The sequence below is a fragment of the Pteronotus mesoamericanus genome, unplaced genomic scaffold (genome assembly GCF_021234165.1).
Source record: "Pteronotus mesoamericanus isolate MK-2021 breed Mesoamerican mustached bat unplaced genomic scaffold, CSHL_Meso_final contig_181, whole genome shotgun sequence".
NCBI classification, from domain to species: Eukaryota; Metazoa; Chordata; class Mammalia; order Chiroptera; family Mormoopidae; genus Pteronotus; species Pteronotus mesoamericanus.
Window position 1 is genome coordinate 4,760,408 of NW_026555077.1, and position 27,662 is coordinate 4,788,069.

Here is a 27,662-nt window from a genome sequence, read left to right on the forward strand (position 1 = left end):
CCTATACTTTTTTTAAAATTGCCCATCGCTTTAAATGAAAACATGCTTTAGCAAAGAACTGTAAACACTCAGAACATTTCTCAAGGACCAGTCTCCCTTCTTCCTGCTGATAAAATGTAGTTATGTTTCCATTTTCCAATAGTCTTCTGCTGAAGATCCAAGAAATTTCAAAACTTCATTCACAGCTTACCGGCAAAACTTGAGAATTTCACTTTCAAATCACCATGATGCCACTTCAGTCCCTCTTTTAGCAAATGAATCCACTTGCTGGAGGAACACCACCTATTGATGGAGGTGTTCCTGCGGTCAGGGACTCAAGGGTTCATGACCCACTGTGGGTTCTTGGCTTCGTGCAGGAAAGAATTCAAACGTCAGCCAGCATAGAGTTTAAAGTGACAGTGAGTTTATTAATGAAGCAATGAGACCGAGAATGGACTACTCCACAGACAAAGCAGCCACCCTTTAACACAGTTTGCTGCTTTTATTAAAGTTCATTTAATTGGAGGTAAGGGTATTCAATGAGGGGGGAGGAATATTCAAGATCTTCCCAGGAAAAGGGTGGGGATTTCTCAGAGAGCTGCACCTGCCATTTTGTGTCTCAATATGGACTTTCCGATTCTGATCATGGCGGGTTGGGATATGTCATTTAGCATGCTAACGTATTGCAATAAGTGTATAATGAGTCTAGGAGTTACCGTTAGATGACATTAGTCGCTATGTTGGATCGAACTGATCTCTGCTGTTTTTAAGCCATAAATCCTGTTGGGGAGAAGGGTCCTACTATCGTGTTGACAGTTCCTTACAGCTGTTTTGCCACGTACCCTACTTCAATATGGCACCATGAGTGTTCATTATACTTGTGCCATGTAGCTGCTCACCGCACTCTGTCCTCCTTCACTTCACGGTGATAATAGGAGTTCTGATCCTAAAGGAAAACACATACACACACCAACTAACTGCTCTTCCTATAAATAAGAACCAGAATCCAGGCTTCCCTTTACCGCCACAGAGGACAGTAAAGCTAAATGCAATTGCTTTTGCTCTCTCTGTGGCTCTGGCTTGACTGGAGAATGAGGGATAGAGACCAAAACAAATCTGTAGCTCAAACCTAGTTGAATCCCATCTTGAAGTTCTAAATGTATCACTTCAACAGGATTTTAGATCTTTCCCCATCAGTTACTAACATATTATTATATATATAGAATAAATAGATGTGGCCACCTGAATTTGTGTGTGTTTTAGTGGTTTTGCTGTAGCTTTTCCCACCTTCTCCAGTATTAATTGCATCACTAAAGGCTGTCTTAGCACCCTGCTTGTGAGTCATAGGTGGCACTTACATAAAATCTATGCCTATATTTATACTATCTCTCTTTGTCAGTTTGTTCAGATATGGTATCCTGCCTCCAAAATAACCTAGTTTAATACTAGGTTATTAAATACTAGGTGGATAATCATCTACATCTCATTGTACTCACAAAGCCTAACCCCACAATTCAGACTTATAGGCAACGAAGGACTGACTGGATGGAACAGAACACTATAATAAAAGGCTGTAACACTGAGAAGCACCCACAGGTATGCAGGGTGGCACTTGGTCATCAGTGGGTTGTATTTTCTCAAAATACGCCTCACTGAAGATGTAGCTACAATGCAACAGGATATAAACACCTTATCAGATATTCCTCAAATAAGCCTATACACAATTTTCTCCTTATATAATTGACATTCTGAAAGCAATGCCTTTTATGTAGAATACACCTACCATTGGCAAAGAAAGATCCTCCAGGGGCTGTACAGCATCTTTTTTAACAAAACCAGCAGACTTTGCCTTTCATTAGTTTTGTGTGTGTGTGTGTGTGTGTGTGTGTGTGTTTAAGACACCAGAATAATTTTGTTTACAAAAGATTTACATTGGAATCAGAAGGTTTATTTTGAGTATCACTAGAAAATGACACCCTCCCATCAAACATCCCATTCACCTGGGCGCTCCTGCCAGTCAGTGCAGTGCGTCACATTCCTGGCCTGGAGCGCATGGCAGTTGCCTCTGTGCTCCAGAAACCTGTTCACCATCAATGCATTCATAGAAATACCACTGGAATTTATTTAAAGCATTTGGGTCAACAGAATGGAAGGCTGTTGAATAAGAACTATGGATAAAAACAGGCCAGACTGAAGCAGCCAAAGAGCTCTGAAAGGCCCTTTTAAACATGATGCATTGTTTCATGGATTGAGATTAACCTTAATCTAACTCCCAAAACATGATAGCCAGGAAAAAGAAAGATCTGATAGAATTTATAGTCTGTAGTGGGGGTGTAAGGCTGATAATTCAACAACGCAATTAAAAACTGAGGGAGAGGACTAAGTGGTTCCCTCTTAATGTTACCTGGACATATTCAGTAACTGTTTGACAAGTGATAGGCCAAGTCTGATTGAACAATCCTTTTCCAGCAAAGGCTGTTGAGCCTCTTTCTATGTAGCTGCACTTTAGGCAAACATATTAATTTCTTCAAAGAGGTCCTAGAAGCAGAGCCTGAGATGGGAGTTGTCTACAAGGGAGTCTCCTAGGAGATGGAGAGAGACATGGGATAGGGCAGGGGTAGTAGCTGAGCAAAAATATGGTCCCAGGGGTCAGCCTGCTCTGTAGGGGAACACTCTGGCACAGCTTATACCAGAGTATTCCCAGCTCAAGGCAGGGGCCAGACTCCTACAAGCCCTTAGCAATAGCTGGGAGATTGCACCAGCCAGGAGAGCGGCAAGACATTAACAGACATCTTGTGGTAGCTAAGTTGATGGAACTAACTTTCTAGGAGCCTTGCCATGGGATGGAAGATGTGGCTCTCACCCCAACCATGACCTCACTAAGGACACGATGACATAATCACGGGCCCCTCGCACGCCTTCTGTAACCCTCTTTTCCTCATCTGTAAAATGGGAGAGGTGGAAGGTAGGGTTGGATTTTAGATCATTCCTATGCTCTCAGCTCCAAAGGGCAATGATTTCAACAAGGGAAGTGTCGGGGGAGGCTCCCTGAGGAATAATTGAAGTCTTTTCTAATCATAGAAGGGAGTTAATTAACCTAGATGTGTCCCCCGAATGGCTGCTCCATTAAGTACTCTTGTCTCACCTGGAATAGCTCTGGCCTCATAGGCAAATCTAAGTAGACAAGCAGTAAAGCCGCCCTGAAGGCACATGTTTTTAATAAGGATGGCAAGTCTCTGTTTTTGGACAAAGTGCTTTCAGGGCAGTTTACCTCAAGGGAGCGTTTATGCAACCAGGCAGCCTCATTTAACTGAGTCTTGCATCAAAGCGTATTATAGGCCAGAGGCTGTCCTTGCACAGCGGCACAACCTCTGCAGGAAGAGCAATTTAGCAAAATCTATCAAAATTATATTGATAAATGCATTTACTTTTTGGTGGCACTGCCCCTTCTCTGGGAGTTTATCCTCCAGGCATATGTGTATGAAATGACTTTATATAAATTTATTCATTACACTATTTTTTCAAAAATAGTCCAAGATTGGAAACAATTCAGTGGCCCATAGATAAAGGACTATTTAAAAACAATAGCAACAACTATGGGAGTATACAACAGAATACTGTACAGCCAGAAACATTCTGCATTGATGGGGAAAGTTCTCCAGGAAATACTGATAAGTAAAAAAGCAAGGGGAAGAACAGTATAAATTAGCATGTAATTATAAACACATATGCATGTACAATATTAGTATGCTTTCTGTGTACAAAATGGAGGCAATAAGATTATATATTTATCTTCAAATGTATATATGGATAGCTGAAAGTCTGTTTCTGTGTATCAGGAAAAGATATTAAAAAAAAAAAACCCCAAACTTCTATGAGTGGTTACCTACCCATCAGGGGTGAGGAAGTAGGAAAATGGGTCGAATGGAGACAGGTAGAATTGAAAATTTTCACCAAGTGCATATATATAATTCTTGTTTGTTTGTTTTTGCTGCTACTTACAAAACTGTTTAGATTTCATTTGGAGGTTAACAGAAAGAAGAGTCTTGCACTTAAGCTAATGATTAACATGATGTAATATTTTAAACTAGAATTTTTAAACCACTCTAAAGACTTATTAATGTTATAATTGTATCTTATTACTTAGGCTCAAATTCTTCCTTCAAAGAGTCATCAGAATAACATGGATTAAAGATACTTTTGAACATTTGCCATCTCCTGCTGCTGGTTTTCAGTATTTAATATCATAACTTACAGTGTCTATCATAATTTGTTTTTGCAGCATAGCCATTTCTTTTTTTAAGTCCAGCTTGTGCACCAGCACAAGTAGAGTATCCTGATTCTTCTCCAGGTCCTCCGTACTCTTTGTGAACTGCTTGTATAACTGTTTAATTGTTCTCAGTCTCTGGCTCTGAACAACTCTAGATGGTTGGAAAACCTTTTGTTGTTGAAACAAATTAGCCAGTTTTTCCTCTTGTTCCTTGGCTTTCTGCACATCTATCTCCCACTGCTGAGAAAATTTGTGGTTAAGCTGGTGCCTTAGATCTTGTTGGATTTTCCAAATATGTTCAATTTTCTGGTTACTGGTTTTGAGGGAAGGCATCGTATACATTGCTAGTCCTTTTTTCTTTGCAAGAAGAGCATTGTTAATGTCAGCGCCAAATTTTTTCAGCATATCCTGTACTTCATCCCCCATATCTTCAGCTATTCCTGCAGAAGTCCTTTTCTTCCCAGCTTACCAATTACTGGAGTCTTCATGTCAGTAACATCCTTCTCTGAACCACTCAGATCTTTTTTATCTTCTTTCTCAGAGTCATAGGCTCTTATACCCTGATCCTCCACTGATGTCTTCCCAGATTTCGTAGGATATTTTCCAGAAGGCAGCATATTTAAATATTTCCTTACTGAGGTCTCTGCTTTGCAGCCACGACACTCCTCTCCAAATACCCTCTTATAAAATTTTTCCTGGATTTCTTACAGTCACCATGAGTTTTTCTCTGAGGAAAATGGAGCAGTGGTTTGATTAAAAAATAATATGAAAATTAAAAGGCAGACATCTATGAAGACTGGTTGTCCCAACTTGCCTTATTTCATGCTTTTGCTTTCAGAGATTGGCGAACTTTGGCCTGCGGTTAATATTTGCACAGAGACCATAAGGCTCCCAATGCTGAAAATATTTACTGTCTGGCCTTTTACAGAGAGTTCGCCAAGTCCAGCTTTAAGTTGCAGAGCTGTTTGTAAAACAGCTCTGACTACACCTACCTGAGCTTCAGGTACCCGAGGGTTGTGCCTTCTTGAAACCAGCTTTTCTGACCACAGATAGGTTATGCACCAAGAAAATGAGGCAGGATATTGTACCAGTTAAGAAGAACATGAGCTCTGAAGATAGGCAGCCCCGGTTTAAACCTGGCCTCTTTCCTCTCTACTGCGTGACCTTGCTCAAGTTAACTTCTTGAGCTGAGCTTATTCATCTGTAAAAGGTAGATTGTAATAATGCCTCTTTTATAGGGTTATTTGGAAGATTAAGTGTGTTAATGTTGGCAAGAAGTTTCACACAATACCTGTTAGTATCATGATCTAATATTTTGATTTTATTTTTATAAACAGGGTGATGACCAGTCAAATGTGTTTGAAGAGGACACCGTGGGAGGTGGGTTTTCTTTACCGAGCAGACCAAAATTGTCACTTGAGTGGCTTTAAGCATGTCTTTTTTATTAAATAGCAACAAAGAGAATACACTACCAACAACATATACTTTCCCCTTAGCCAGAGAACACAATTAAGATGGGAACTCTGCATCTCTCCCCTCTTGGTCCATGCAAAGAGACAAAGGGATGCCTGGGAGATGCATTTCCTCAGTGCCCAGAGAACATGACCCCTGAGGTGCTCACTGAAAAGAGGATGCTCTGGTAAAATACGTTTGAGAAATGCTTAGCACTCAATCGCCTTTGGAAGAGTCACCTATATAATAGCACAGCAAGACTCCCCGACAAGTCCTGCAGCAGAGAGAGCCAGCTATCTTTGAGAGAACATTCTTCAAATCTTTTGGAACGCTAGTCTTTTTTCTGCATAGTAATTACTCTGCTGCAGTGTACCATTGGGATGCAACCTAAGAAACACCCAAATTCACACTACTTTGTAATTTTTGTCATGTTAGAAGTCTTGCAGACACTAAAAAAATCCAACCATAATTAGCTACACACAGGACTGAAAATAGATAAAACTATCTGAATTTGAGATTGTTCAAGAAAGGTAAGGTTCATGCTTCCCTTAAGTAAAATACCTTCTAACATCCTCACTCTGTAATAAATGTTATAATTATAGTACATGGAAATATGTTTATATTGACTGTGAATACATTCAAGTGATTTGGCTTTCTAGATAACCCCAACTCTAATCCTGCACTGATCCATGAGCATGAGGTTGTAGATAAAGTATCATTTGATGATCATGGCAATGGCAGTATGTGAAAATCTCAGCCACCCAGTGATATCATGGTGATTCATGGGGAAAGGCACATAAATGGGAGCCAAGTGCAAATAAGCAACTCAGTCCCAATTGGGTAGGGATTGACTGATTGCCCAATAAAGTTTCCTCTTTTCCTGGTTATAAAATTTAACACATATTCACTGTGGAAAACTTTTTAAGGTAGAAAATCTGAGTCATCTAAAACCTTATGAACTCTGAATAAACATGGCTAACATTTCTAGTACATTTTATTCCAGAATGTTATCCTTATACTTATTTTCACATAGTTGAGAATACATATATACAAATATTAGCTCCAATTTTTGGACATGTCATAACATAAGCACGTTCCCATGTCATTAAATACTCTCTATAACCTCAATTTGTAATGACTACATTACAAGAATGTACCGTCATTAATTTTTAAAAATAACTATTTTTTTAAAACTGGAATAGGATACAGCTATGCCAAAAATAATACTAATAACCACAACATCTTTACCAGATTGAAAATGGATAAAAGTAAACGTGAAGTCCAGAGAACATGAAATGACATCTGGTTCCACATGTTAAGAGCACCAATGTATTTTTGCCTTTAATAGAAAGCTCCAGATAACAGACATTTCCAGTCACAATGAGCTACTCACGATGAGGTACCAAAGACGGGAGCTTCTCTTTAATTAAAAAGAACAACAACAAAAAAATCATCCTTCAATATAAAAGCCAAATGATTCCAAAGACCCCAAATTCACTTTTTCCTCTACTTCCAGCTCTTTCTCCCCTGTCTTGTTCCCTTCTATCCTCAACCCAATTTTTATGTCTGTTCTCTCTCTCTCTCTCTCTCTCTCTCTCATTGGGCCTTTCATTCAGCTCATAGTGGATTCCTGCCAAAAGGTAGAATTGTGTATATAAATGAACCAGCCCAATTCCACTAAAAGTTTTATAACTGTAAGAGGAATGATCTAACTTTCAAAAGTACCGATCATCTGTATAAGGTATGAAGTGTAAGTCAGAGTCCTATCAGTTTCCTTAAAGTGTAAAAATTGTAATTTTACCCTCAAGATGGTAAATTAAAACCTTCCACTCTCTCTCCAGGTTATCACATTCTACTTGTTGTTGTAGTCAACTCACACCCATAGGATGAGCAAAGGCAGTTCCTTCCTGAATCAGGAGAAGAGCCCAGAGCTCCACCTGGACGAGGAGCTCAGAGCTGCCTCCGTCCTGCCCCGCCCCCCAGCGCCCTCCCTGCTGACAGGGCTGTTCCGGGGACCTCCACACCCCAGGGACCTGGACTTCCAACAAAAACACCAAACACCTTTGAACTTTAGAGTCTTCACTCTAAAACTGCATGCAAATTTTTCATGAAGTGAAACAAATCACAGTATCCCATATTGCAATATATTAGCATCTATTCAATGTATCTTTCAGTTTGCAAAGCATCTCCCTTAGCAGAAGCATTAACAAGAATAATATTCAAAATTGTCTTCAGTTACTCTATCTGTAGCTACAACTGTCCAGCTAAAAGGAGCATTCTGCTTCAGATGTTGTTCCGTTTGTCCAGCATTAGCACATGACTTTGAATGTTAACTCCATACCCACCCGCCCTGCTGGTTTAGAATCTTCACCTGGCCTTTGCTTAAGTACATCAACGAAACATTTCGGAACATTCTTGTTTGTGGAATCAGCCTGCCACCCCACCATCATCCCCATGGGTGTTAGACTAAGCTGCTCAGAAATTAACTAGTTGAAGGAAGACTTGAACATACTGAGTTTCTCGGACTCCCCTAAGGCCTGTGTTTTAAGCTTTCACCATCCTCTTTGGCCAGGCTGGCCTTTAGGTTGAAGCAGTACCTCTTTAAGTGGCTCCTACTGAATCCCACTCCAAACTTCAGAGCATCCTGAACTAGCCTACACTTGTACTCTTGACCTACCCAAAAGCTCCACCTCCAGGGCAGAAGGCTGGCCTGCCCTGGCGCAGTTGAGTAAGCAGACGGCTAACTCTCATGCTGTGACAGCAACAAGAGGGTTCCACTCTTGATCACTGGTAAAACCTAACCTTCATAAATAAAGCTCTAGAGCCTTAAAGCAAGGGTGAATGATTTGTTTCTGCTCCTGTCTGTGAAACAGCCTTGGGTAGGAAGACTGCTGTTTCCTCCGTCTTCACATCCTCATTCTAGACATTTTTTTTAGTAGGTGTCCCTACTTCCAGACTGAAGCAGTAACCATTGACACTTTCTGAGCCCAGAGACCTCAAGCTCACAGAGCCAATCCCAGTTCAAGTTTTTGGCTGTGGTCGTCTCTTCAGGTGACCTCACTCTCATCCAAGGTCTCTTGGAATTTTGGTTTACTTTAGGAAGGTATCTTAAACATGCAACAATAATAGCATTATAACTGTGGCCAAGGACAAAGGGGGCCATTTCCTGATAGGGCTATTCATTTACAAGAACCACAGAGTCATGGATATTTGAACCACATTAGAGATCATTTTGCCCAACACCTTTATTTTACAGATGGAGAAGCTGAGGTGCAAGGAGAAGTCATTTGCCTACGTCAAGTCCGTTGACAATAGGCTCAAAATGTAGCTCTTGTCTACCCATCCCTCATGGCTACCTACTGCCCCACATGACAATTGAAAATCTTTTAGGGCTCCACAAATTCTAGAGGGTTTCACATTTTTCCAAAATTTCTAATCATGTCTTTGCCTTAAAGCAATTGTTCCCGAAATTCAGCTCTCATTTGCCACCGTCATGAGTATTGCTTCATCTCTATACTACTTACTATACAATATATTATTTACTTAAAATTTTTACCAGATTGACTCACTGTTTTACCAGACTGGCTCACTGTTACTATGTATATGCTTTTATTTTAAAAGGAAATCTTATATCACTACCTTAAGTGGAAAATAACATTATTTTCTGTAAATAGGAACTATTTTTAAATTATCATCTTCCACACTCCCTACTTGTGTCTTAACTCCTCGTTATCAAAAAGAGATCAATAAATGTTTAAAAATGTGAAATAACTCACAACTGAGACACTTAAGAAATTTTTAGAATAATGTTTTAAAATTGTATTTCTTTGTGATTAATGCTATTTAATGGCTTCTCACTTTTACCACCTAAAGGCAATAATTTGTGTTTAAATGAAAATGTGTTACCTGGATCCGGGAATAAGGCTGAAATGCTCATGGGTGCCTTTTAATTATGGCCTCTGAACACATTTAATATATTTTAAGCTTCTTATCAAAAAGAACTACAAGATTGGTTTTTACATAACATGTAAAACCACAGTTTCAATACAGTACTTCTTGCCAACTCAAATTTTTCTTATTTTAAAGGTGTCCTGGAAGATTTGAGGAAGTGCAAAATTATTTTCGTGATTGGTGAGTAACAGCCCTTAAATTTTCTAATACAATTGCCTAATAATAACTTGATAGTGGAAAAAACTATTCATTTCTCATTCTGTTTTGAAGTCTTGCCTTTTTTTTTTTGTAAAGATAACAACCAGATGCTTTTGTATTGCTGCTTTTATTTGCACAGTTGCATATTGCTTATGGATTTGTATCTTTTCAGGGCAGACAGCATAGGGTTTTCAGCGGGCCCTTCCCACTTCACCACTCAGTCGCATGGGTCGTGACCCTGCACTGTCGCCCACATTCAGCCATCGACCAAATACTTCCTGCATGTCGGACCCATGCTGGCAATGAACAGGGATCACTGAGCCTCCATCATAGCGGAAAAAAATTAATCCAATTATTATCACAAAATTAGGAAGGTTACCAAGAACCAAAACAGAACAACCTGCGAGGAGTGTTTGGGAGAGAAGTGAGTTTTTACTTTATACAGGGTGATCAGGGAAGGCTTCCCAGTGGAAGTGACATTTAAGCAGGGAACTAAAGGAATCGGGACCACTGAAGGGATTGATGGGAAGTGAGAAAAGGAAGAATTCCAGCCCAAGGAATATGTCTTAAGCGGAACAATTCTTGAGCCCAGCGTGATTTTTATTTCTGACCTACTTGCATCTAATTGACTTTAACCTTGGGATCTGGGTGGACTCCGGCCACAATTATTTGACATTCTTTTCAGAAAGTAGGAGCACATTATTTCTACTCCTTACTAAAGAGGAACACATCATTGTAATTTCAGAAAAAACCTCCCTTTCCACATAAACCTTACTCAGTTTTCTTGGCATCAAGGCCACGACACAATAAATTATACCTTCTGTTTAGCTTTTATGTTAGGGACCAAATTTGGAAGAGAAGAGACTCTTTAAACTTGATGTGCAGGAATCCACGGAATGGGCCTTTGTTATCACATGGAAATTTGCGTTTTTATCAATACGATCCAAAAACAGCTTCAAAAAATAATACAGCATATCTTGTGGTTGTTGTAACTGTCTCTAGCATTAATATTATTTCAGATTTACCCAGCGTTTAACACTCACAGCTGAATTTCAAAATATATTTTCAAATGTTGCTTCTATCTGTCTAGGATAGCTAAAGATTTCAGCTCGCCAGTTCCTGAGTCCTGTGCCCTTCAGAAGGTCAGATGGCACAGTATAAAATCTTTGGCATCAGACAAAGCTTGAGACCCCAAAGGCTCACAGCTCACACTCAGAACGGCTGCTCTGAGCAAAAGGCTTTTCTTATATCCAACCAAACTCTCCTGTAACTCAACTTATCGGTCAGTCACTATCCTAGTAAAAAAAAGTTTCAGCTTATTATTTGGGCAGTAGAAGGTACAAAGCCACTGTGATATGAGGAAAAATAATTGTTCTTCTGTGGTATTTACTGGACTCTGCTTGAAAATTAAGGCCTTAGTTCCAAACACTTCCTTGACAGATGGCAGAATGGTATTTTGGGGCTGTATTATTGCAGGTCAATTTGAGCTTGTGAAAATACTCAGGATGTCATAGACACACCCATAGCAGTTTTGGTGAGTTTTAATAAACAAGAGTCAGATGATTTCAGGGAAACAAGCGTGGCTTTGTCTATATGAGAAGATGGCTGGATTTTTTTTTTAATTTTCTTAAATTATTGTATTGGCATCTACCAGAACCACAGTGAAGCTGTAGTATTAACAGATGCTAGGTTGACATCCTCACTGTTAGTCATAAAATAAGAGTAATATTCCTAAAACACACTCCCCCATTTCAAAGTATCCATTAGTTCCCTTTTGTCCACAGAAAGGTCTAGACTCTTTAGACTGGCCTTCCAAGCTCTCTCGCTACTGGCCTTGGTGTGTCTTTCCTAGTTCCCACTGCACCCCAGTTTTTGGCTCCAACCCCACCTGCATCATTATTATCTCTTGAACAGTTTCTCGCTTTTGCCAGTCTTTTCACTTGAAATGTCTTGTGCCCTGGCTAATCAGGCCCCAAGGTCAGGTTTAAGTTCTAACTCCCTGTGAAGTCCCCAGCTTCTACCTGTAAGCTTCTCCATTCCTTGTGCCTGCACCCCTCCTTTAGATACCCCAGAAAGACTAGAACAAACATTTGTTGGGATAATGAATTCTTTAGGAAGCAGTGTGGCCAGTTTCCATAACAACCGGAATAGTGATTGGAATTCCTGGAATGGAACTGACAGGCAGGTTGCTGCCATTGCTGTTTCTGGCAGGATGGTTTTCAGGTTAATTATGAGTCTCATCAGACGCTCCCTGCTCCATGTAGCTGCCACCCTCTCACTGAGGACAAGTGACATCAACTCCCTCCCTCCTCCACCCCTCCAAGCTGGTGCTATTTCTTGCTAATTTGCAAAATAGTTATAAGTGGAGGTAGATAATAACACTGACTGTCCTCTGAATGAAAAAAAGAAAATGTTCCAAGGAAGTGGACCTAGCCGGCCATTTGAATGTTTTGTGACTATTACCTCTTCGTTCATGAAGAAAGCAGGTCAGTAGCTGTTTAGAGAGAAATACTTCCAAGGAGCAGGTAAGAATATAACAGAATAGGGCCTGGTGATCAAAGAGATTGAAAAAGGTCCAATGGGCTTCAATTATTCACACAAGATACAAGCACTGTGCTAATACATAACACTGGAAATCAATCACTAGCAAAAATGAAAAAGTATTTGGAAAATGTAGAAATATTCTCATAATAGCCCACCCACAGGCTCCCACAGTTTTTCACAACTTTTTCTGGTACATTTCTCATCTTCTTTTTTCTTTTGAATCGCTTGATCATTATCTATTATGGCTTCTTTTCCCTTGTCTGCTTTTCATGGCTTGCCTATGCCCAAAATGGAACATGACCTGAATTCCTATTAATTTCTCTCTAAATCCTTGGTAGAAGTGCTTCAGTTTGGAAAGTCATCTGACTTCACTGATGAGGCCTGACACTAAATGGCATAATGATCAAGACACCATTCAGTGCCTTAAACTTCAGTGTGTTGGGGACACAGATGCCTTGTGTACCTTAGCATTGGTGCTGATAGACTGCTTTTCAGTAGTAAGCTTTGAGAGGTGTTTTTGTGTTATTCTGGGCATTTTTAATCACTCCCCAACTAGTCTTGTTTCTTTCCTGGAGGAAAACTGGGGCAATGAGAATTTTTGCTCAAAACAATATTTCAGTGAATTTTTAAAGAGTATTTTCTTGAGGCCTAGGTAGAATGTTTCTGGTGGGATTGACTCATGTGTTTAGTTAGATTAAAAATGAAAAACAACTTGGGGGAAAAAATACAAGCAAATCTGATTGTTTTAACTTGATGTAATTATAATAGAAGCCAATGTTTATGAAACACTTAACACACACCAAGCACTACATAAAATGCTTTAAATCTTATTTAATAATGCTTGTGTCCACTCAATGGAGTATTATTGCCATCCTGGCTTTACAAGTAAGACGTTAGAGAGTTGAATAATTCACTAATAAGTGATGAATTGGGGCTTGAAGATTGGGATTTTTTCCCTGGCAACAGATGCTGCCAATTTTTTGTTTTGTTTTGCTTTGTTTTTTGAAGGGACTGCTTGCTTTATTTCTTTTCAAGAAAATGTCCGCCAGATACTGAAGTCTGAAAAACCATAGTTCATCTGTTAGTCCGTCTTTCAGAAGGTAAAAATGGTGTTCAGCTAAAAAAGCAACTAGTTAAGCAACTCAAACAATCACACAGAGCTTTTCCTTGAGAAAACCGTGAACCTGGGTGGGCTGTATGGCCTTTGTGCTTCCCATTTTGTCACACAAAATATTACAGTGAGGTGTGTGTAAGGGTCACAATTAAATTAATCTTTTTCACGGCTTCATCAAAGGCATTCTTAAGTAACAGTGGCGTTTTTTCTTTGCTTTTCCTGTGAGTTCATAATGATGAAGAATACGTGACTAGTAGACGTGCGTGCTGCTGCCTTGATTCGCACTACAGTTTCACAGCCATTGCTTTTGCCCCATCCATGAAAAGCAACCACGTTTTTAGTGTTGTAATGAAATTAGGGATTCCCACAGTCTGTGGACCACACTTTGAGAACCACTACCCTAGCATTAATTGGGGTGTGGGGGCAGGGAGCAGGTATATACAACCCCAGACTTAGCATTTAGGAGACCGTGGAGGAAAAGAGCCCCTTGTGCTTTGTTTTCACTTGTCCTTTCAAGAGTAAATAACCCCGCAATTGTAAGGAAGGGGTCAGGGAAGAAGGGCTGTATCTACGAAAAGCCCGTGTTTCTCTGAGCTCCTGAGGGCCCGGAAAAGTTCTGAATGTTTCTCTGTGGCCAGTGGTAAAGGATGCATGTCAGAACTGAGCAAAGAGGGATGAACGCATCAGGATGGCCGGCAGGAGACTCCAAAGCAGGGCCTGGAAGGAAACCGGAAGGGGTACATCCCAGGGGATCAACAGCCCAGGGAAAAGCCAGGATGGGAGGAAGGGTAAAGAAAACCCTTGAGGCAGGAGAATAGCCCTGACATAAACACTGAACTTTGAACTTGTCCAAGTCTGCTCAGGCTGTTATAACAAAATACGACAGGTCTAGTGGCTTATTAACAACAGAATTTATTTCTTGCAGTTCTGGAGGCTGGGAAATCTGAGATCAGACACGGAGGGTCAGAGACTAGTGAGGGCCTGCTTCCTGGTCCATGGAGAGCCGTCTTTTGCTGTGTCCTCACATGATAGAAGGGGCAAGAGAGCTCTCCAGGGCCTCCTTCATAAGGGCACTAATTCCATTCATGAGGGCTCCACCCTCATGCCCTGATCCCCTCCCAAAGTCCCCAACCTCCTCATACCATCACTTTGGGCTTTGGGATTTAACATGAATTTGGAGGAAACAAAAACATTCAGCCTGTAGCAGAGCTGGACTATCAAGGCTATCAGATATCACTGCACTGGACTAAGAAAACCCAGGCTGGACCTGACTGAGTTTCCACTATGAAGTGAAAATAGGCCGCTTTTAAACTAGGCTGGGCGCACACAGAGAAATGAGTTTCCATCTGACTCCAAAGCCTGTGGTCAGCCCTCACTGTGAAACCATCCCTGCTCCAGACCCAGACACATAATTGCCACAGCTCTTGTTCCCCTGAAGGGATTCAGTTTCTCAGGGCTCCTTCCGCACTCTCCTCGGCCTACATCTGTATTTTCAAAGTCCAGGATGGGAGAGTAAAGGGGGAGAGACAGTGGGCCACTTTCCACGAGAGCCTCAAATGCGTTTATAAACCATGGCTGTCTTTCTGATGTGGGAGAAATGTGGGCATTGTGTGCTGACAGTAAACCTACTTAATTACATAAGTCTTCTCATTGCAAAAAGGTTCTAAGTCATGTTGAACTAGAACAAAACACTCTCTTCATTTAATCAGACCAAATTAATAGACCTTGATCAAAGGCTTCCTATGCATAAAGAACTGTGAGATTCACAAGACATTAAACAGTCTTTGGAACACTGCACAACATGGCAGAAGTGGGGTTTTCTTTATGTTTTCTAAATTATTTTCTCAAAGAAAGGAATGTTGTTGAGTTAATTGTTATCCAGGAGGGCGAATTACTGCTAAATAGGAAAGAACACGAGTGAGAGGCTTTTCCCAGGTCAGGTGAATGGAGACCTCACACTTTCGCATTCATGGCCTCCCTACCCATTCGTTGAGATCTTTCTGGAAGCACCATTAACTCACCAACAGAGTCACCTAGGGAAGTTTCGGTGCTCAGCCTGTTAACTCAGTCAAGGCCACATCTCTAGGCCTAACTCGCTGACAGCCTATTTCACTTGGTCTAAAACCCACTAAAAGTGACCGACAGACACTGGCAGTTGCTACAGGCTCTGGAAGGGACACAGCAGCGGAGATGAGAACACCCAGAATCTTGTGTTTTATCCAAGCTCTGTGGGTCCAATCCCTTAGGCTCTCTGAGTTTCCTTTAAAATAACAAAATAATATTTGTTCTCTGTCCACCCCAAGTTTGAGCAGCCAAAGAGCTGACACATTGTTAACTGTTCTCTTTGGAAACATGCGCAACAGAGACATAGCCCTTAGGAAGTGATCTGCAAAGAGAAGTCAGAGTCTCCACCTTCTACCCCCAAAATGTTTATATTAATTACTTCATAAAAATATTAAAACTGCCCTGGCTGGTGTGGCTCAGTGGACTGAATGCTGACCTGCAAACCAAAGGGTCACCAGTTTGATTCCCAGTCAAGGCACATGCCTGGGTTGCAGGCCAGGTCCCCTGCAGTGAGCATGTGAAATGCAACCACACATTGATGTTTTTCTCTCCCTTCCTTTTTCCCTCCCTTCCCTTCTCTAATAAACAAACAAATAAATAAATAAATCTTGTCACATATATTATTAATTAATAAATGTATGCATAAATGCATATTATTACTATATTAATAATTAATATATTAAATTGTATTAAAATTAACATATACTGATGACTTACTATGTTCCAGATACTGTGCTGTCTTTACCTTTTTTTAATCCTCACATCAATAATCAGTACTCATCTTCTTTCCCATTTTATAGATGAAGAAATGGAAGCTCAGAAAGATTAAGTAACTTTCCCAAAGTTTTACAGTGAATAAGTGACAGAGTTAAGACTCAGGCCAAGTTTCTCAGACTTCAAAGCTTATGCCCCCAAAGTGTGTGGAGATATATAGCAAAGAGGCCAAAATGTAGGTGAGTCTGTGGGAGTATAGTGGGTGAGGGAAGAGTTTGCCATAATTATTTGAATAAGAGCCTCAATTTTCTATGTTACTTTGTCCCTATATATCTAACTATGGATGTCTGAAAACTAAAACAATGTAACAAGACATCAAGTGAATATCAACAAAACAGACATCTGAGTGACCCAGCCTTGTTTCTCCCAATTATGTGAAATTCCATATTAACCTCAAAACAGGAAACAATTTGAATCCATAAAGCTCTCTGAACCATTACTGTAGCCCCTCCCAACACACATTGATTTCAGAATATGTACACTGCATCTTCCACTAAGAAGACATATCATGGGTACCTTTTAAATGAACATCACCAAAAGTAATATATTTCAGAGGGCCATGGACCGGTGTTTGAGAATGTGATGATGGTGGAGCTAAGGAAGCTTGGTGCTTCTGAGGTGTTCTCTGTTGAATGGAGTTCATTGACTGCATACTGACCTCAAACAATGGCTTAATATGGAGGTGGGGAAAAAAACAGCCTAAGCCAGGGAATTATATACACTTTAAGGGGGCTGCTTAAACTCCCCTAATTATAAATATATTCTCTCGCTGCTATATTAAATCCTTCCATTAGATGGATATTCCTCTGGGTGACTTTCATTAATTCATTTAATATATATGTATTGAGTTTCTACTATACACCATCCAGCAAAGTGATGGGCCTAAGGTTACACAGATGGAAGACGGCGCTCCGTAATTGCAAGGAGCTCTTACTGCAGAGAGGGAGCAAACGGCACAGCCTGGCGCATGCAACGGCAGAGGCGTAGGTGACGGTGAGAAAGACTGAAGTGGGGCCATCGGGGTGGAAAGGGGAAATCAGCACTGAGTCCTGAGGAAGAAAAGGAATTGACCAAGTGCTACGTGGGGAGAGCTGGGCAGGCCCACGCAAGGAGAGGGAACCAGTGCTTAAGAGAGGGCCTCAGCGGTTCGGTTCGGGGGTGGGAAGCAGAGCTGGAGACAGAGGTCAAGTCCGGGGCCTGAAAAACCTTTGAGGCTTTTAGTCGCTTGTCAGCAGATTTGGATTTCAGACAGAAACTCTGTCGGCAGTGAGACGGAGCCTAGGCTGAGGCAGGGAGACCAGTCGGGAGGTCATGTGGATAGTCACTCAGGTGAGGAACAAAGCAGCCGCTGAAATGGAAAAAAGAAACAGATCCAAGAGATTTTTGGAAGTGGAATCCCTAAGACGGAAAGATCCATTATGTGTAAAAGTGAATGAGAGGAATTAGCATGACTCAGAAGTGGCTGGTGTAGATAACCAGGTGAGCAGAGGTGCCATTCGAGGGAAAAGGGTATGGAAAAGACATGGGTTTTGAGAGAGTGATAAAGAATTCAGCTTTAAACATCTTGAAATTGAACAGCCCTGGCCAAGTAGCTCAGTTGCTTAGATCATTGTCCCAATATGCCAAGGTTGCGGGTTCAATCCCTCGTCAGGGCACATACGAGAATCAACCAAGGAGTACATAAATAAATAGAACAGCAAATCTATGTGTATGTGTCTCTCTCTCTCTCTTCTCCTCCCCTCTCTTTCTCTAAAATCAATAAATTAAAAAAAACGTTAAAGAAAATAAAGCTGATATAAATATGTTTTTAAAATCTTAAGATTGAGATGCTTATAGAACATTCATGAGGTAATGTCCGTTAAACAAGAGGTTTTTGAGATCTGGTACCCAAAAATACCAGTCCTCGCTGTGGGCACAGATGCAGCGTTCCCCCGGATCTCAGTGGCTGGTGAAGCCATGTGTGAGGGAGAGGTCACCCAGTGAGCTGAGGTAGAGCGAGGCTAGAGGAGGACCGAGACCCGGAGTCTAAGAAAAATCCGGACCAGAGCAAAAAAGGAGAGAACAGAGAGGAAAAGTGGGATATCAAGAGCAAATAGTGTTGTAGAAGGCAAGGGTGGAGAGAGTTTCCACCAGGGAAAGTTAAATAAAATGTAGTCAAAAACATCTGTTGGGTTTGGCAGCTGAGGATTATTTGGTGACTCCAGCGCGAGCAATTCCAGTGGAACAGAAGGGAGTTAAGTCAGTGGGTTCGGGTCAGTGGGTAAGAAAGTGAGGATGTGTACAGACTACACTGTCAAGAAACTTGACTGAGAAAGGGAAGACTTAGGGCAGATTTGAAAGGGAAAGGAAGGTCAAAAGTGGAATATGTTTAAAATATGAGAGAATCAAGCACTCTCATATTTTTGTAAAAAGAGAGTCTTGTTAAGAGCATAAACTACTTGAGTTCATCCCCCAGCTCCCCCCCAGGTCCTTACTGTGTGACCTGAGCAACATTATTATACCCACCGTTCCACAGTTTTCGCACCTGCAATGCGCGCACCTAGGTCACGGGGTGATGTGAGGATGAAATGAGTTAACATGTCAGCGCTCTTCCTAAATACTCAACAAGCATTAGCTATCATTGTAACTATTACATGCAGAGTGAGGGGAGACAACCGATAAGAAAGAGGGGATCCTGAGAAAGGGGGCATTAGAAAGAAGAAAGGATACCTACAAGCTGGGGGAGCCATAACAGAGGTGAAGAGATTAGGCAAGTGCCTGTGTTTTCTGCTGTCAGTTGTTAAAATTCAGCACTCTCCGTTCAGTGGGGTTTCGCCGGAGCAGCTGTGGTTGGCTGCGATCAGGGCCCACGGACGGGACAAAGTGTCTCTTGGGCCTAGGGCTTCAGCCTGCCTGTGGGCTGCCACTTTCTCCTGTGACACATTCCTGCAGTTGTTTACAACAAAACAACACAGTTTTCACTGCAAGAGACCTGTCTAGCCTTGAGGAATAGAGCAGAATAACAAGCCAGTGCTTCAGGGGACAGAGGCTGTTTCAGTCTTACAAAATGGAGCATTTGCTTCAAGCTCCAGAAACAAAAGTCGCAGGGCATCATTTTAGCTCTAAATGAAATATTTTAAATGAAACATCAGGTGGTTGAAGCAATGAAAGACTCCTCTTGTAACTGCGTGCAGTGATTTTGCTTTAACATGACAGGTTCCTGTGACCCATGTGTTATTTTTTTCTCATATTGTCAGGGGCACTGACTCTGAAGGTGTTCCTCACGGTTCTCCCAGGCTTTGAGTAATGCCTTCTCCCGGGAAGCTGATTACCAAGCTGGTGCCACACACTCACCCATCCACACCAGCCCAACGACCTCGGGTTAAAATGGAAAGAATCTATTTAGTCCAATGGCATATTTTCCTGCTTGGACACGCGCTGGTAGTAAACACATGGGAAACTGGTGTGGACAGGACAGCATGTAGAATAGCGTCTTGCTTTTCTTGGAAGTCTCAGCTTGGTCTTGGTGGAGCTACTGAGGCAAGCCCTGAGACTGCCCATCATCCCAACATGTGTTGTTGAGAAGGGAAGGCAATCATAAGCAGCGAGAAACTGGGCAATTAGTAGACATTCCATATAATTAGAAGAAATGAGTGGGTAGGTGGTGGGTGGACGGACTGATGGATGGATTGGAATGCAACATGATGAGAGCTCAGAATGTTCCTGTCCCCAAGTTCCCAAAGCTCAGTGGTGGTAAATAAACACCCATTGTGAGAAATAGGGAAATATTTTATTTCTCTTCTATGTGGCGTCTCCAGAGTCACCTCATGTCCTAAACTAGCTGTTGGTGTTTCAGCTATTATGACTTATGTCCCTTAAACAGGAAAGAAGAAGTGGGGGAGAAGAGCATCCCTCTTCCCTTTCCGGCCACTTCCTGGATGTCGTATTTCCCATTTCTGCTTTTATCCCATCTGTCACAAGGACACTTTTTTTCTGCAAGGAAGGCTTGTAAATGTATACATTCCAAAGAGCCACAGACCCATTTAAAAATCATGAGTTTAATTTTTTAACCTAGAAATTGTGTCTCTACTGCTGATTCTTTTAAATTTTCATTTATTTTTACATTATTATTATATTGTATTTTTGCCATTACTCTTTATACCCCCACACCCTCCTCCACGTCTCCCCACCCCCTCGTCCCCTCCACAGTCACCACACTGTTGTCCGTGTTCGTGATGTCACTCATATGTGGAATCTAATGAACAAACTGAACTAACAAGCAACATAGAGACAGGCTCATTGATGGGGAGCAGGCTGACAGCTCAGGGGTCGAGGGGAGTGGGGGATTGAGCAAAAAAGGGAAAAAAGGGAAAGAAAAATTGACTGCAGATTCTAATACAGGCCTCCTTCTCCTAGCAGCTTGGAAAGTAGGTTTGACTTTTTTTTTTTTTTAACTATCCCTAGTAGGATTGAGTTTATCAAAATAATAGACGGAAGATTCTCGTCTGTGGAGCTACCACCGATGTCCACGGCAGCAACAGAAAGTAGAATTAAGCTGGGCCTCCACAACGTGGACAGGCCCCTCTCAAAACCAGGACGGTAGCCCGACAGGCGGTCAGAGGCTGCAGCCCTGCTTCTGAAAGGCTACTCCAGGGGGCTGCCCAGCAGTGCCTCTTGGGTTACCCGCCAAAGCCCCTGAAACGCCAGCCCTCCTCTCCCGTACCCCACTGTGGTGTCAGTGAACTTGGGAGGGACGGTCCTAACCTTGAGCCCCAGCGGAGGGCACTGGCTGCGTCTCTTGGTCTCTCCTGCAGATGAGAGGGTCTCTTTCTGTTGGACAGCTTCTGTGCCTAGGAAGGTCTTCCTAAGACTCAGTCAAAAATTTCATTTCTCACCAAAATGAGATCACGCAACTTTGAAACATACTCTTTGCACTAACAAAATGCCATAGGCATCTTTCCAGAATTGTAAAACTGAACATGTCATTTTTAAAAGATTTTTTTTTTTTTGGTAATTAAACTAAAACACTCAAAATGTAAGTGTTTAGCTTGATGCATTTTCACTAAGCGGACACAGCCGTCTTCATACGAACGCGTAACCAGCATCCCAGAAGGCTCCCTTTGGCCCCCTTCTATTCGCTGCCCCCTGAGAAGGAGGCCACAGACAGTTCTGAACGTGATGTAAATGGAATCATACTGTATGTATTTATTTGTGTAAGTCTTCTTTGAATACCTCATTTTAACTACTGCATACTGTTCCTTTGTGTTACTATATTATAATTTATTCCTATCATGGTGCATTTTCCCCCACCTTTTTTGCTTTCATTAAAAATGCTATAATGAATATTTATGGACCCAAAACAGTTATTTTCCCCCCTTAGGATAAACCCATTAATGTGGAAGCTTTGAAGACTTTTGACTTATATTATTAAATTGCCCTTCAGAAAGGTGATACTCATTTTAAATTCTCATCACAGCATAGACAAATCAGTTTCTGCGGTGTGGCCCCAAATTGAACACAAAAGCCCAGAGGTGATCCAACTAACATCCACCAAATATGCTCCTGCCTGTCTTAAATACCCTCACTTCCTTTTACAGTAGAAAATAGATTGTAAGCACAAATATTCTCCAAGTTCTCTGACAAAAAACAAAACATAGACTGGTAGGGCAGGAAATGACCTTGGAATTTATCAGGTCCAGCAAGTTTATTTTCAGATAAGAATACAGAAGCCCAAAGAGGAGAAATACCAGAGCGGATGGGTTCCCAGTGAAAACCAGACCAGAGAACATGTAGGGGAAAAGCTGCAGAGAAACAAAACAAAATGTATTTTCATCAGTTACCTTTAAGGTCATGAGAAATTTTTTTTCTTTTTACTTTTCTAAATTATATCTTCAGTAAAAAGCATATGCTTCTCCAACAGTGGAGAAAAACTTTTTTCTATAAAAGGAGGAAAAGTAGAAGGGAGAGACTAAGTTTATAAATCGCCAATTACATTCACTTAATGCATGCCTGAGGTCATAGGTGAGGGAGCTCCAAAAAAGGAAATAAGGTGGCTTCAGTAGTTTGAGAAGAGTTTGGAAGGGACAGGGCACTCAAGAACAATGAAGTCCAAAAATTCAGAGACCGAAACAAGCAGAGCCAGATGAAGCACCCTGTGGAAGTCTCCAGACTGTAAACTGGGTGAGTTGTGTCTGAAACAGGCCCTGGAGACTGCTGGGTAAAGAAACAGAGGACAGGCTTTTAGAGGTGTTCCCTCGTGGGTAGGTTGGAAGTCCTGTCTCCGTCCTGTTTGGAGATGAGGTTATGATGGAGGGGCGTTAGGGTGGAGCGCAGGGCAGACATGTGTAGGAAACAGCACCATGGTGCCTACCCTTTCCCCTCACCCAAGGCCTGAACCTTCCTTGCCTTCTGTTGATGTGAGAGTTAGAGGGTGGAATCCAATTTCAGAGTCTTAATTAAACATTGTACGTGCCTCACTGTGCCTGTGGTGGGTTTTAGCTGAGTGATTCACAAAATCATAGACTGTTAAGAGCTGTCAAAACAGAGATGCAATCGTGTCCCTAAAGCCACGAGGCTCATAAGTGGTGGGGCCTGACAGGGTTGCCAGATTTCACAACTAAAAGTGCGGACACCGAGTTCCACTTGAATTTTAGATACACAGTGACAGTGTGGGCGTAAGACGTCCCGCGCAGTATCGGACTGCGTGTCCTGTATGTCATCGGGCCATGGGGAGAGCCCCGCTCCTGGTTGACAGAAGCCCGCGGAGCCTTTCGGAACAAGAGTCCTGTCTGATTTCCTCACGTGAGCAGCTCTAGAGCTTAGTAGTTACCCAGGCACAGCGGGCCCATGGGCACAGTTTTTTCATCTGCATGACAGGTTACAGATCTCACATACTTCAAATACTGGTAAGGATTAAATGAATTATTACAAACAGAGCACAGAGAAGATACTTATTAGATCAAATATCAAGTCAAAAGCGTTGCGAACCAGATACCTCTATCTGAACAGTCTGCAATGACATCTCTAACATGTTTGTCTCTCCATTGGTACAAAATAGGCCACTGGTCCCCTCCTATTGTCTCAGGCTTGATGCTGAGAAAACAGAAAATCCCCTTCATCTGCAAGAGACAGAATGGCCCTTCTATTGATAAGGCAATGAGGATTTTTATTAACCATAATGGCAGGTATTAATTCATGATAGAATCATTATCTCAGTATTATTACATTATAAATATTAAATATCAACAAAGACTCCCTGCAGTGGCCACTGGGAGTTCACAGCAAATTGCTTTCCTCGTCTTAGAAGTTCCAAACCAAGCTAATCATCACAATCACCAGGGGAATTTTTTTTTTTAAAGATCATCTTTCTATTATGAAAATATTTCAAACATTCAGCAAAGCTGAAAGAATTTTATAGTTAGCATTTGTACATGCACCACCTCGATTCTACCATTCACATTTTATTGTACTATAACTTGTTTTACCACATATCTGCCCTCTATCCATCCATCAGTACAGCTTCTTTTTCCTTACACATTTCAAAGTGCAGCTGTCTGTACCTTTCCCCTGGGGAACTTTCCAAATCTAAATTCCCAGGCCTCAAGCCCAGAGGTTCACAGATTGACTGATTCAAGACAGTTTTTAATTCCCCACATGATCCTGATACACAGTTAATTTGGGGAGAGTATCACTTAGAAGTTACATTGTAGTAACAATTGAGCCTCCCTAAAAATCTCTGTGGTGTAGAACAGCAAAGCTGTCTCGTCGTTGTCGTCGTCGTCGTCATCCTCCCCCTCCTCCCCCTCCCCCTCCTCCTCCTCCTCCTCCTCCCCCTCCTCCTCCTCCTCCTCCTCCTGTTCTTTGTCTGGACAAACGTTGCATGCTCATCAGCAGTTGCCTGGGCGTCCCTCTGGGGACCAGGCTAATCGAGTCCCTGCTATCTAAAACATTGTCAGTATCATGGCAAAGAGAAAGGACATGTGGGAAATCTTGCACTGGCAAAACAAAACAAAACACCCCTGCTTAAATATGACACTTACCTACCTCTGCCCACATTTTATTAGCCAAAGCCACTCAATTGGGAACTCAAGTTCAGAAAGGTGGGGATGAATAGTCTTTCCTCAGGAAGGAGCACAATGGAAGGGAAGCTGGAATATTTAGGAAGAGTAATACAGAATAATACAAGGAACTCATAATTTAATCCTAACTCCTCAATTCACAGACAAGGAAGCTAGCATCCAAAGAGACAAAGTGACTCTTTAAAGATCACTCAGCTAGTCCAATGCAGGAAAGATATCCAGAAAAAAAACCCTAATTTCCAATGTCATATATAGAGCTACCTCCCTGAAGCTCCCAGATTGTTCACTATGCATCTATTCACTCATTGATGTAACAACTGTTGAGTGCCTACTGTACACCCAGCATTGATAAATAGGGCACAGCGCCTGACATCAAGAAGTTTCCAGTCCCATGTAGTTTTTTCATATAACCTTCAGCTGACCTTATCACTAGCATATTTCATCTTATCACCAAATAACCTGAAGAAGCAGTACATTTCAGGCTAAGAGAGATGCTGTGTGAGGATAAAGATATATTTTTTCTAATTGTTTCCGGTCAGAGAGAGTCAATTCCTAGCAACAACCTGTTGAAACTCAGCAGGGTGGTATAGCTCATCCCAAACACAGGATGTTCAAAGAGACTGACTCAGGGGCCCACAGTGGTTGAGGATCATTCCTAAGGCACAATCAGTTCATGATCTGATGGCATAATAGCTTTCCTCTGAAAGGAATCATTAAGTCGTCATAATCTGAACCCATCCTTGGAGCCCATTTTCATTTAGAGAGAAAGAAATACAGGGTGCATCAGAAATAACATCTGCTTGAGAGTGGTTGGTAGGGTAATAATATTGGTGTAATAATTTATCATTTTAATTTGAACATTTCACCTAAAATGTCATATGGTGTGCTCAAGTATGATATTGTTATATTACAGAATTACAGGCTATGATTTTGTAATAAAAGAGTTTGTAATAAAAAAAAAGGGAGCATTATTTGTGCGGGTCCCTCTATTTCAAGGGTTAGAAATCTGATGGATTTAAACAGCTCCAAGAACTATCTAAGCATAGGATTGTTTGATTTGCAAAAGATACTTGATACCTTCACAAGCTATCACTGTGAAGACTATCCAGCCTTAAAGATGATAAAACAATACTGCTATATAAAAATGCTGTGTCTGATCTTTGTAGGAGCGTGGAGTGTTAGAGCTGGGAGGATGGTTAAGCTTCACTGAAACTACCTGCCTTATTTAACAGATAGTCATTATGATGCTTATTGAGTGTTACACTGTACCGGCTATTATTCCAAGCAATTTACATGTATTACCTCATTTTGCCTTCACAACTAATAGGCATTATAATCATCCCTATTTTGTAACTAAGGAGGGTGAAGCTCAGAGAATATAAGTAATTTGCTCAAAGTCATCTAACCAGATAAAGGTCTGAGCTGTGAACCTGGAACTTGAGTGCTCTGATCCTGTGTTGCTTTCATGTAAAAGAGAATAGAATTGTCACTTTTGTGGGGTCACACAGCTCCTAGACATTGGTCCTTGCCTGTGACACTGTGCAAGGTTCTGTGGGGATCCCAACATAAAGCCTTTTCTACTCTGTGAGCTTCTCCCTGGAAAAGGAAGGAAGAGAATATAGGCAAACCGTGTGTCCTAGAAGCCAGGGGAAGAGAGAATTTCAAGTTTATCACTGGTGTTAAATGCCACTAAAGAGTCAAAGATAGTACAAACTAGAAGAAGGTCAGTAAATAATAGGACAATTATGCAGGCACTGTTGAACTTTAAAAAATCAATTTCAGAGAATGATGAGGGTAGAAGGTAGCCCGCAGGGTAAAAGGAGTCAACAACAGAGGAGGAACTGGAGACAGGCAATTTTAGGCTACTGGGGAGAGAAGGGAAAGACTGTAAGGACAACCAGAGGGTGCAGACAATGGTGAAGATATTTTTATTTGCATTGGGGAAAACTAAGCATGTTATTATACAGAAGAGAGAAGAGACAGTACCAACTGAGAGGAATAAATTTAATGTGCACAAGAAAGAGAGGGTGAAGAGTTTGGAGTAGGCAAGAGGAGAGAATCCATTCATCAGTAAATTACTTATTTTTTCAGCCACCATTATAAAGTGTCTGCAGCATCTTAGTCACTGTGTTTGCGCACCATGGTGAGCAAAACACACCCATATCCTATACTTGTGGATGACAGAGTCTAACGTGGAAGACAGACTTTAAGTAAATATATGTCTGCATAGTTATTATATACATCTAATGCATAGTATTATATACTATATTTAGTTATATATTATATATAGTTATTGTATACTGAGAAAAATGCTGTGAAGGAAAATGCTACAAGAGCCAAAGCAGAGAAGTTAGCCTTAAGCTGAATAGTTGTATAAAGTCTTCCAAATAAAAGAAAGAAGAAACATATGTGTTGATAATGTTGAGGAAAAAATAACTTTAACTTTTTAGTAAATAGACAGGCTGAAAATTCAAAAGAAGGAGGGAAATAAGACTATGAGGCTTTGAGGATAGGGGGGAAATATGTTAGAATCCATCCGTGGACATCCAAGTTCATATCAGCAAAAGAGGAATATATTTGCCAAGAAGAATTAAAAGCTATTATGAAATTACATAGTGTGACCCAGTTGGCTTGGTTTTCTGACTTTTTCAAGGAATTCTTAGCAATCCAGAGTAGGTGCATATGAAGTAAATGATGGGTTGGGCAGAGAGCAGGCTGGTGGTGCTCAGGGCAGGTGAGACAGACTGTAAAGGGAGCAAAGGATTCAGAGTTACTAGAAAGGGCCTGGGGTCCAGCTGGCCAGGGAGATAAGTGGATCCCAAAGGGCATGGACCAACTCAGTGAGGTCACAGTGAGGACCAAGAGATTAGCGAACAGTTGAGGAAGAGGTCAAGGGGAAAGAGAAAGGGAGAAGAAGACGCAATCAGAGCGGGAGGAGAGGCTGATATAACAATGAACTCTCAGGTTCAGCCAAATCCATAGGGAGCTAAAACCGGGTCAGTGATGAAGGTCATCGGGGCTAAAGATGTTTAAAGAACGTTGAGGCTGCAATGAGATGGGAATTAAGGCCTGGACAGCTTTGCTAAGAGCAATTAAAACCCAGGGAATGCTGTGCCTTAGAGAAAAACTTCATGAGTTTTCTAAACCAGATTCATGTATTTGGACATATATTGTCAAATGTGTATGTGTGTGCATGTACAGGCACACACACTGTTGTGTGTCTTGTTTCTTACCCGCCTGTGGTCTGGACATCTTGAAG

The 27,662-nt window shown here is 41.4% G+C and overlaps 1 protein-coding gene and 1 pseudogene across 1 annotated transcript in view; one reads left to right on the forward strand and one right to left on the reverse strand.

The window, feature by feature from the left end:
- Positions 1-27,662, forward strand: part of AK5 (adenylate kinase 5) — a 202,618-nt gene that overhangs the window by 141,178 nt on the left and 33,778 nt on the right. The window contains exons 9-10 of the mRNA XM_054566867.1: positions 5,587-5,629; positions 9,788-9,832. Of these exons, the coding sequence (XP_054422842.1) occupies positions 5,587-5,629; positions 9,788-9,832 (88 nt within the window). The remainder of the gene's footprint in view (positions 1-5,586; positions 5,630-9,787; positions 9,833-27,662) is intronic.
- On the reverse strand, positions 4,153-4,866 carry LOC129065624 (synaptonemal complex protein 3-like; annotated as a pseudogene).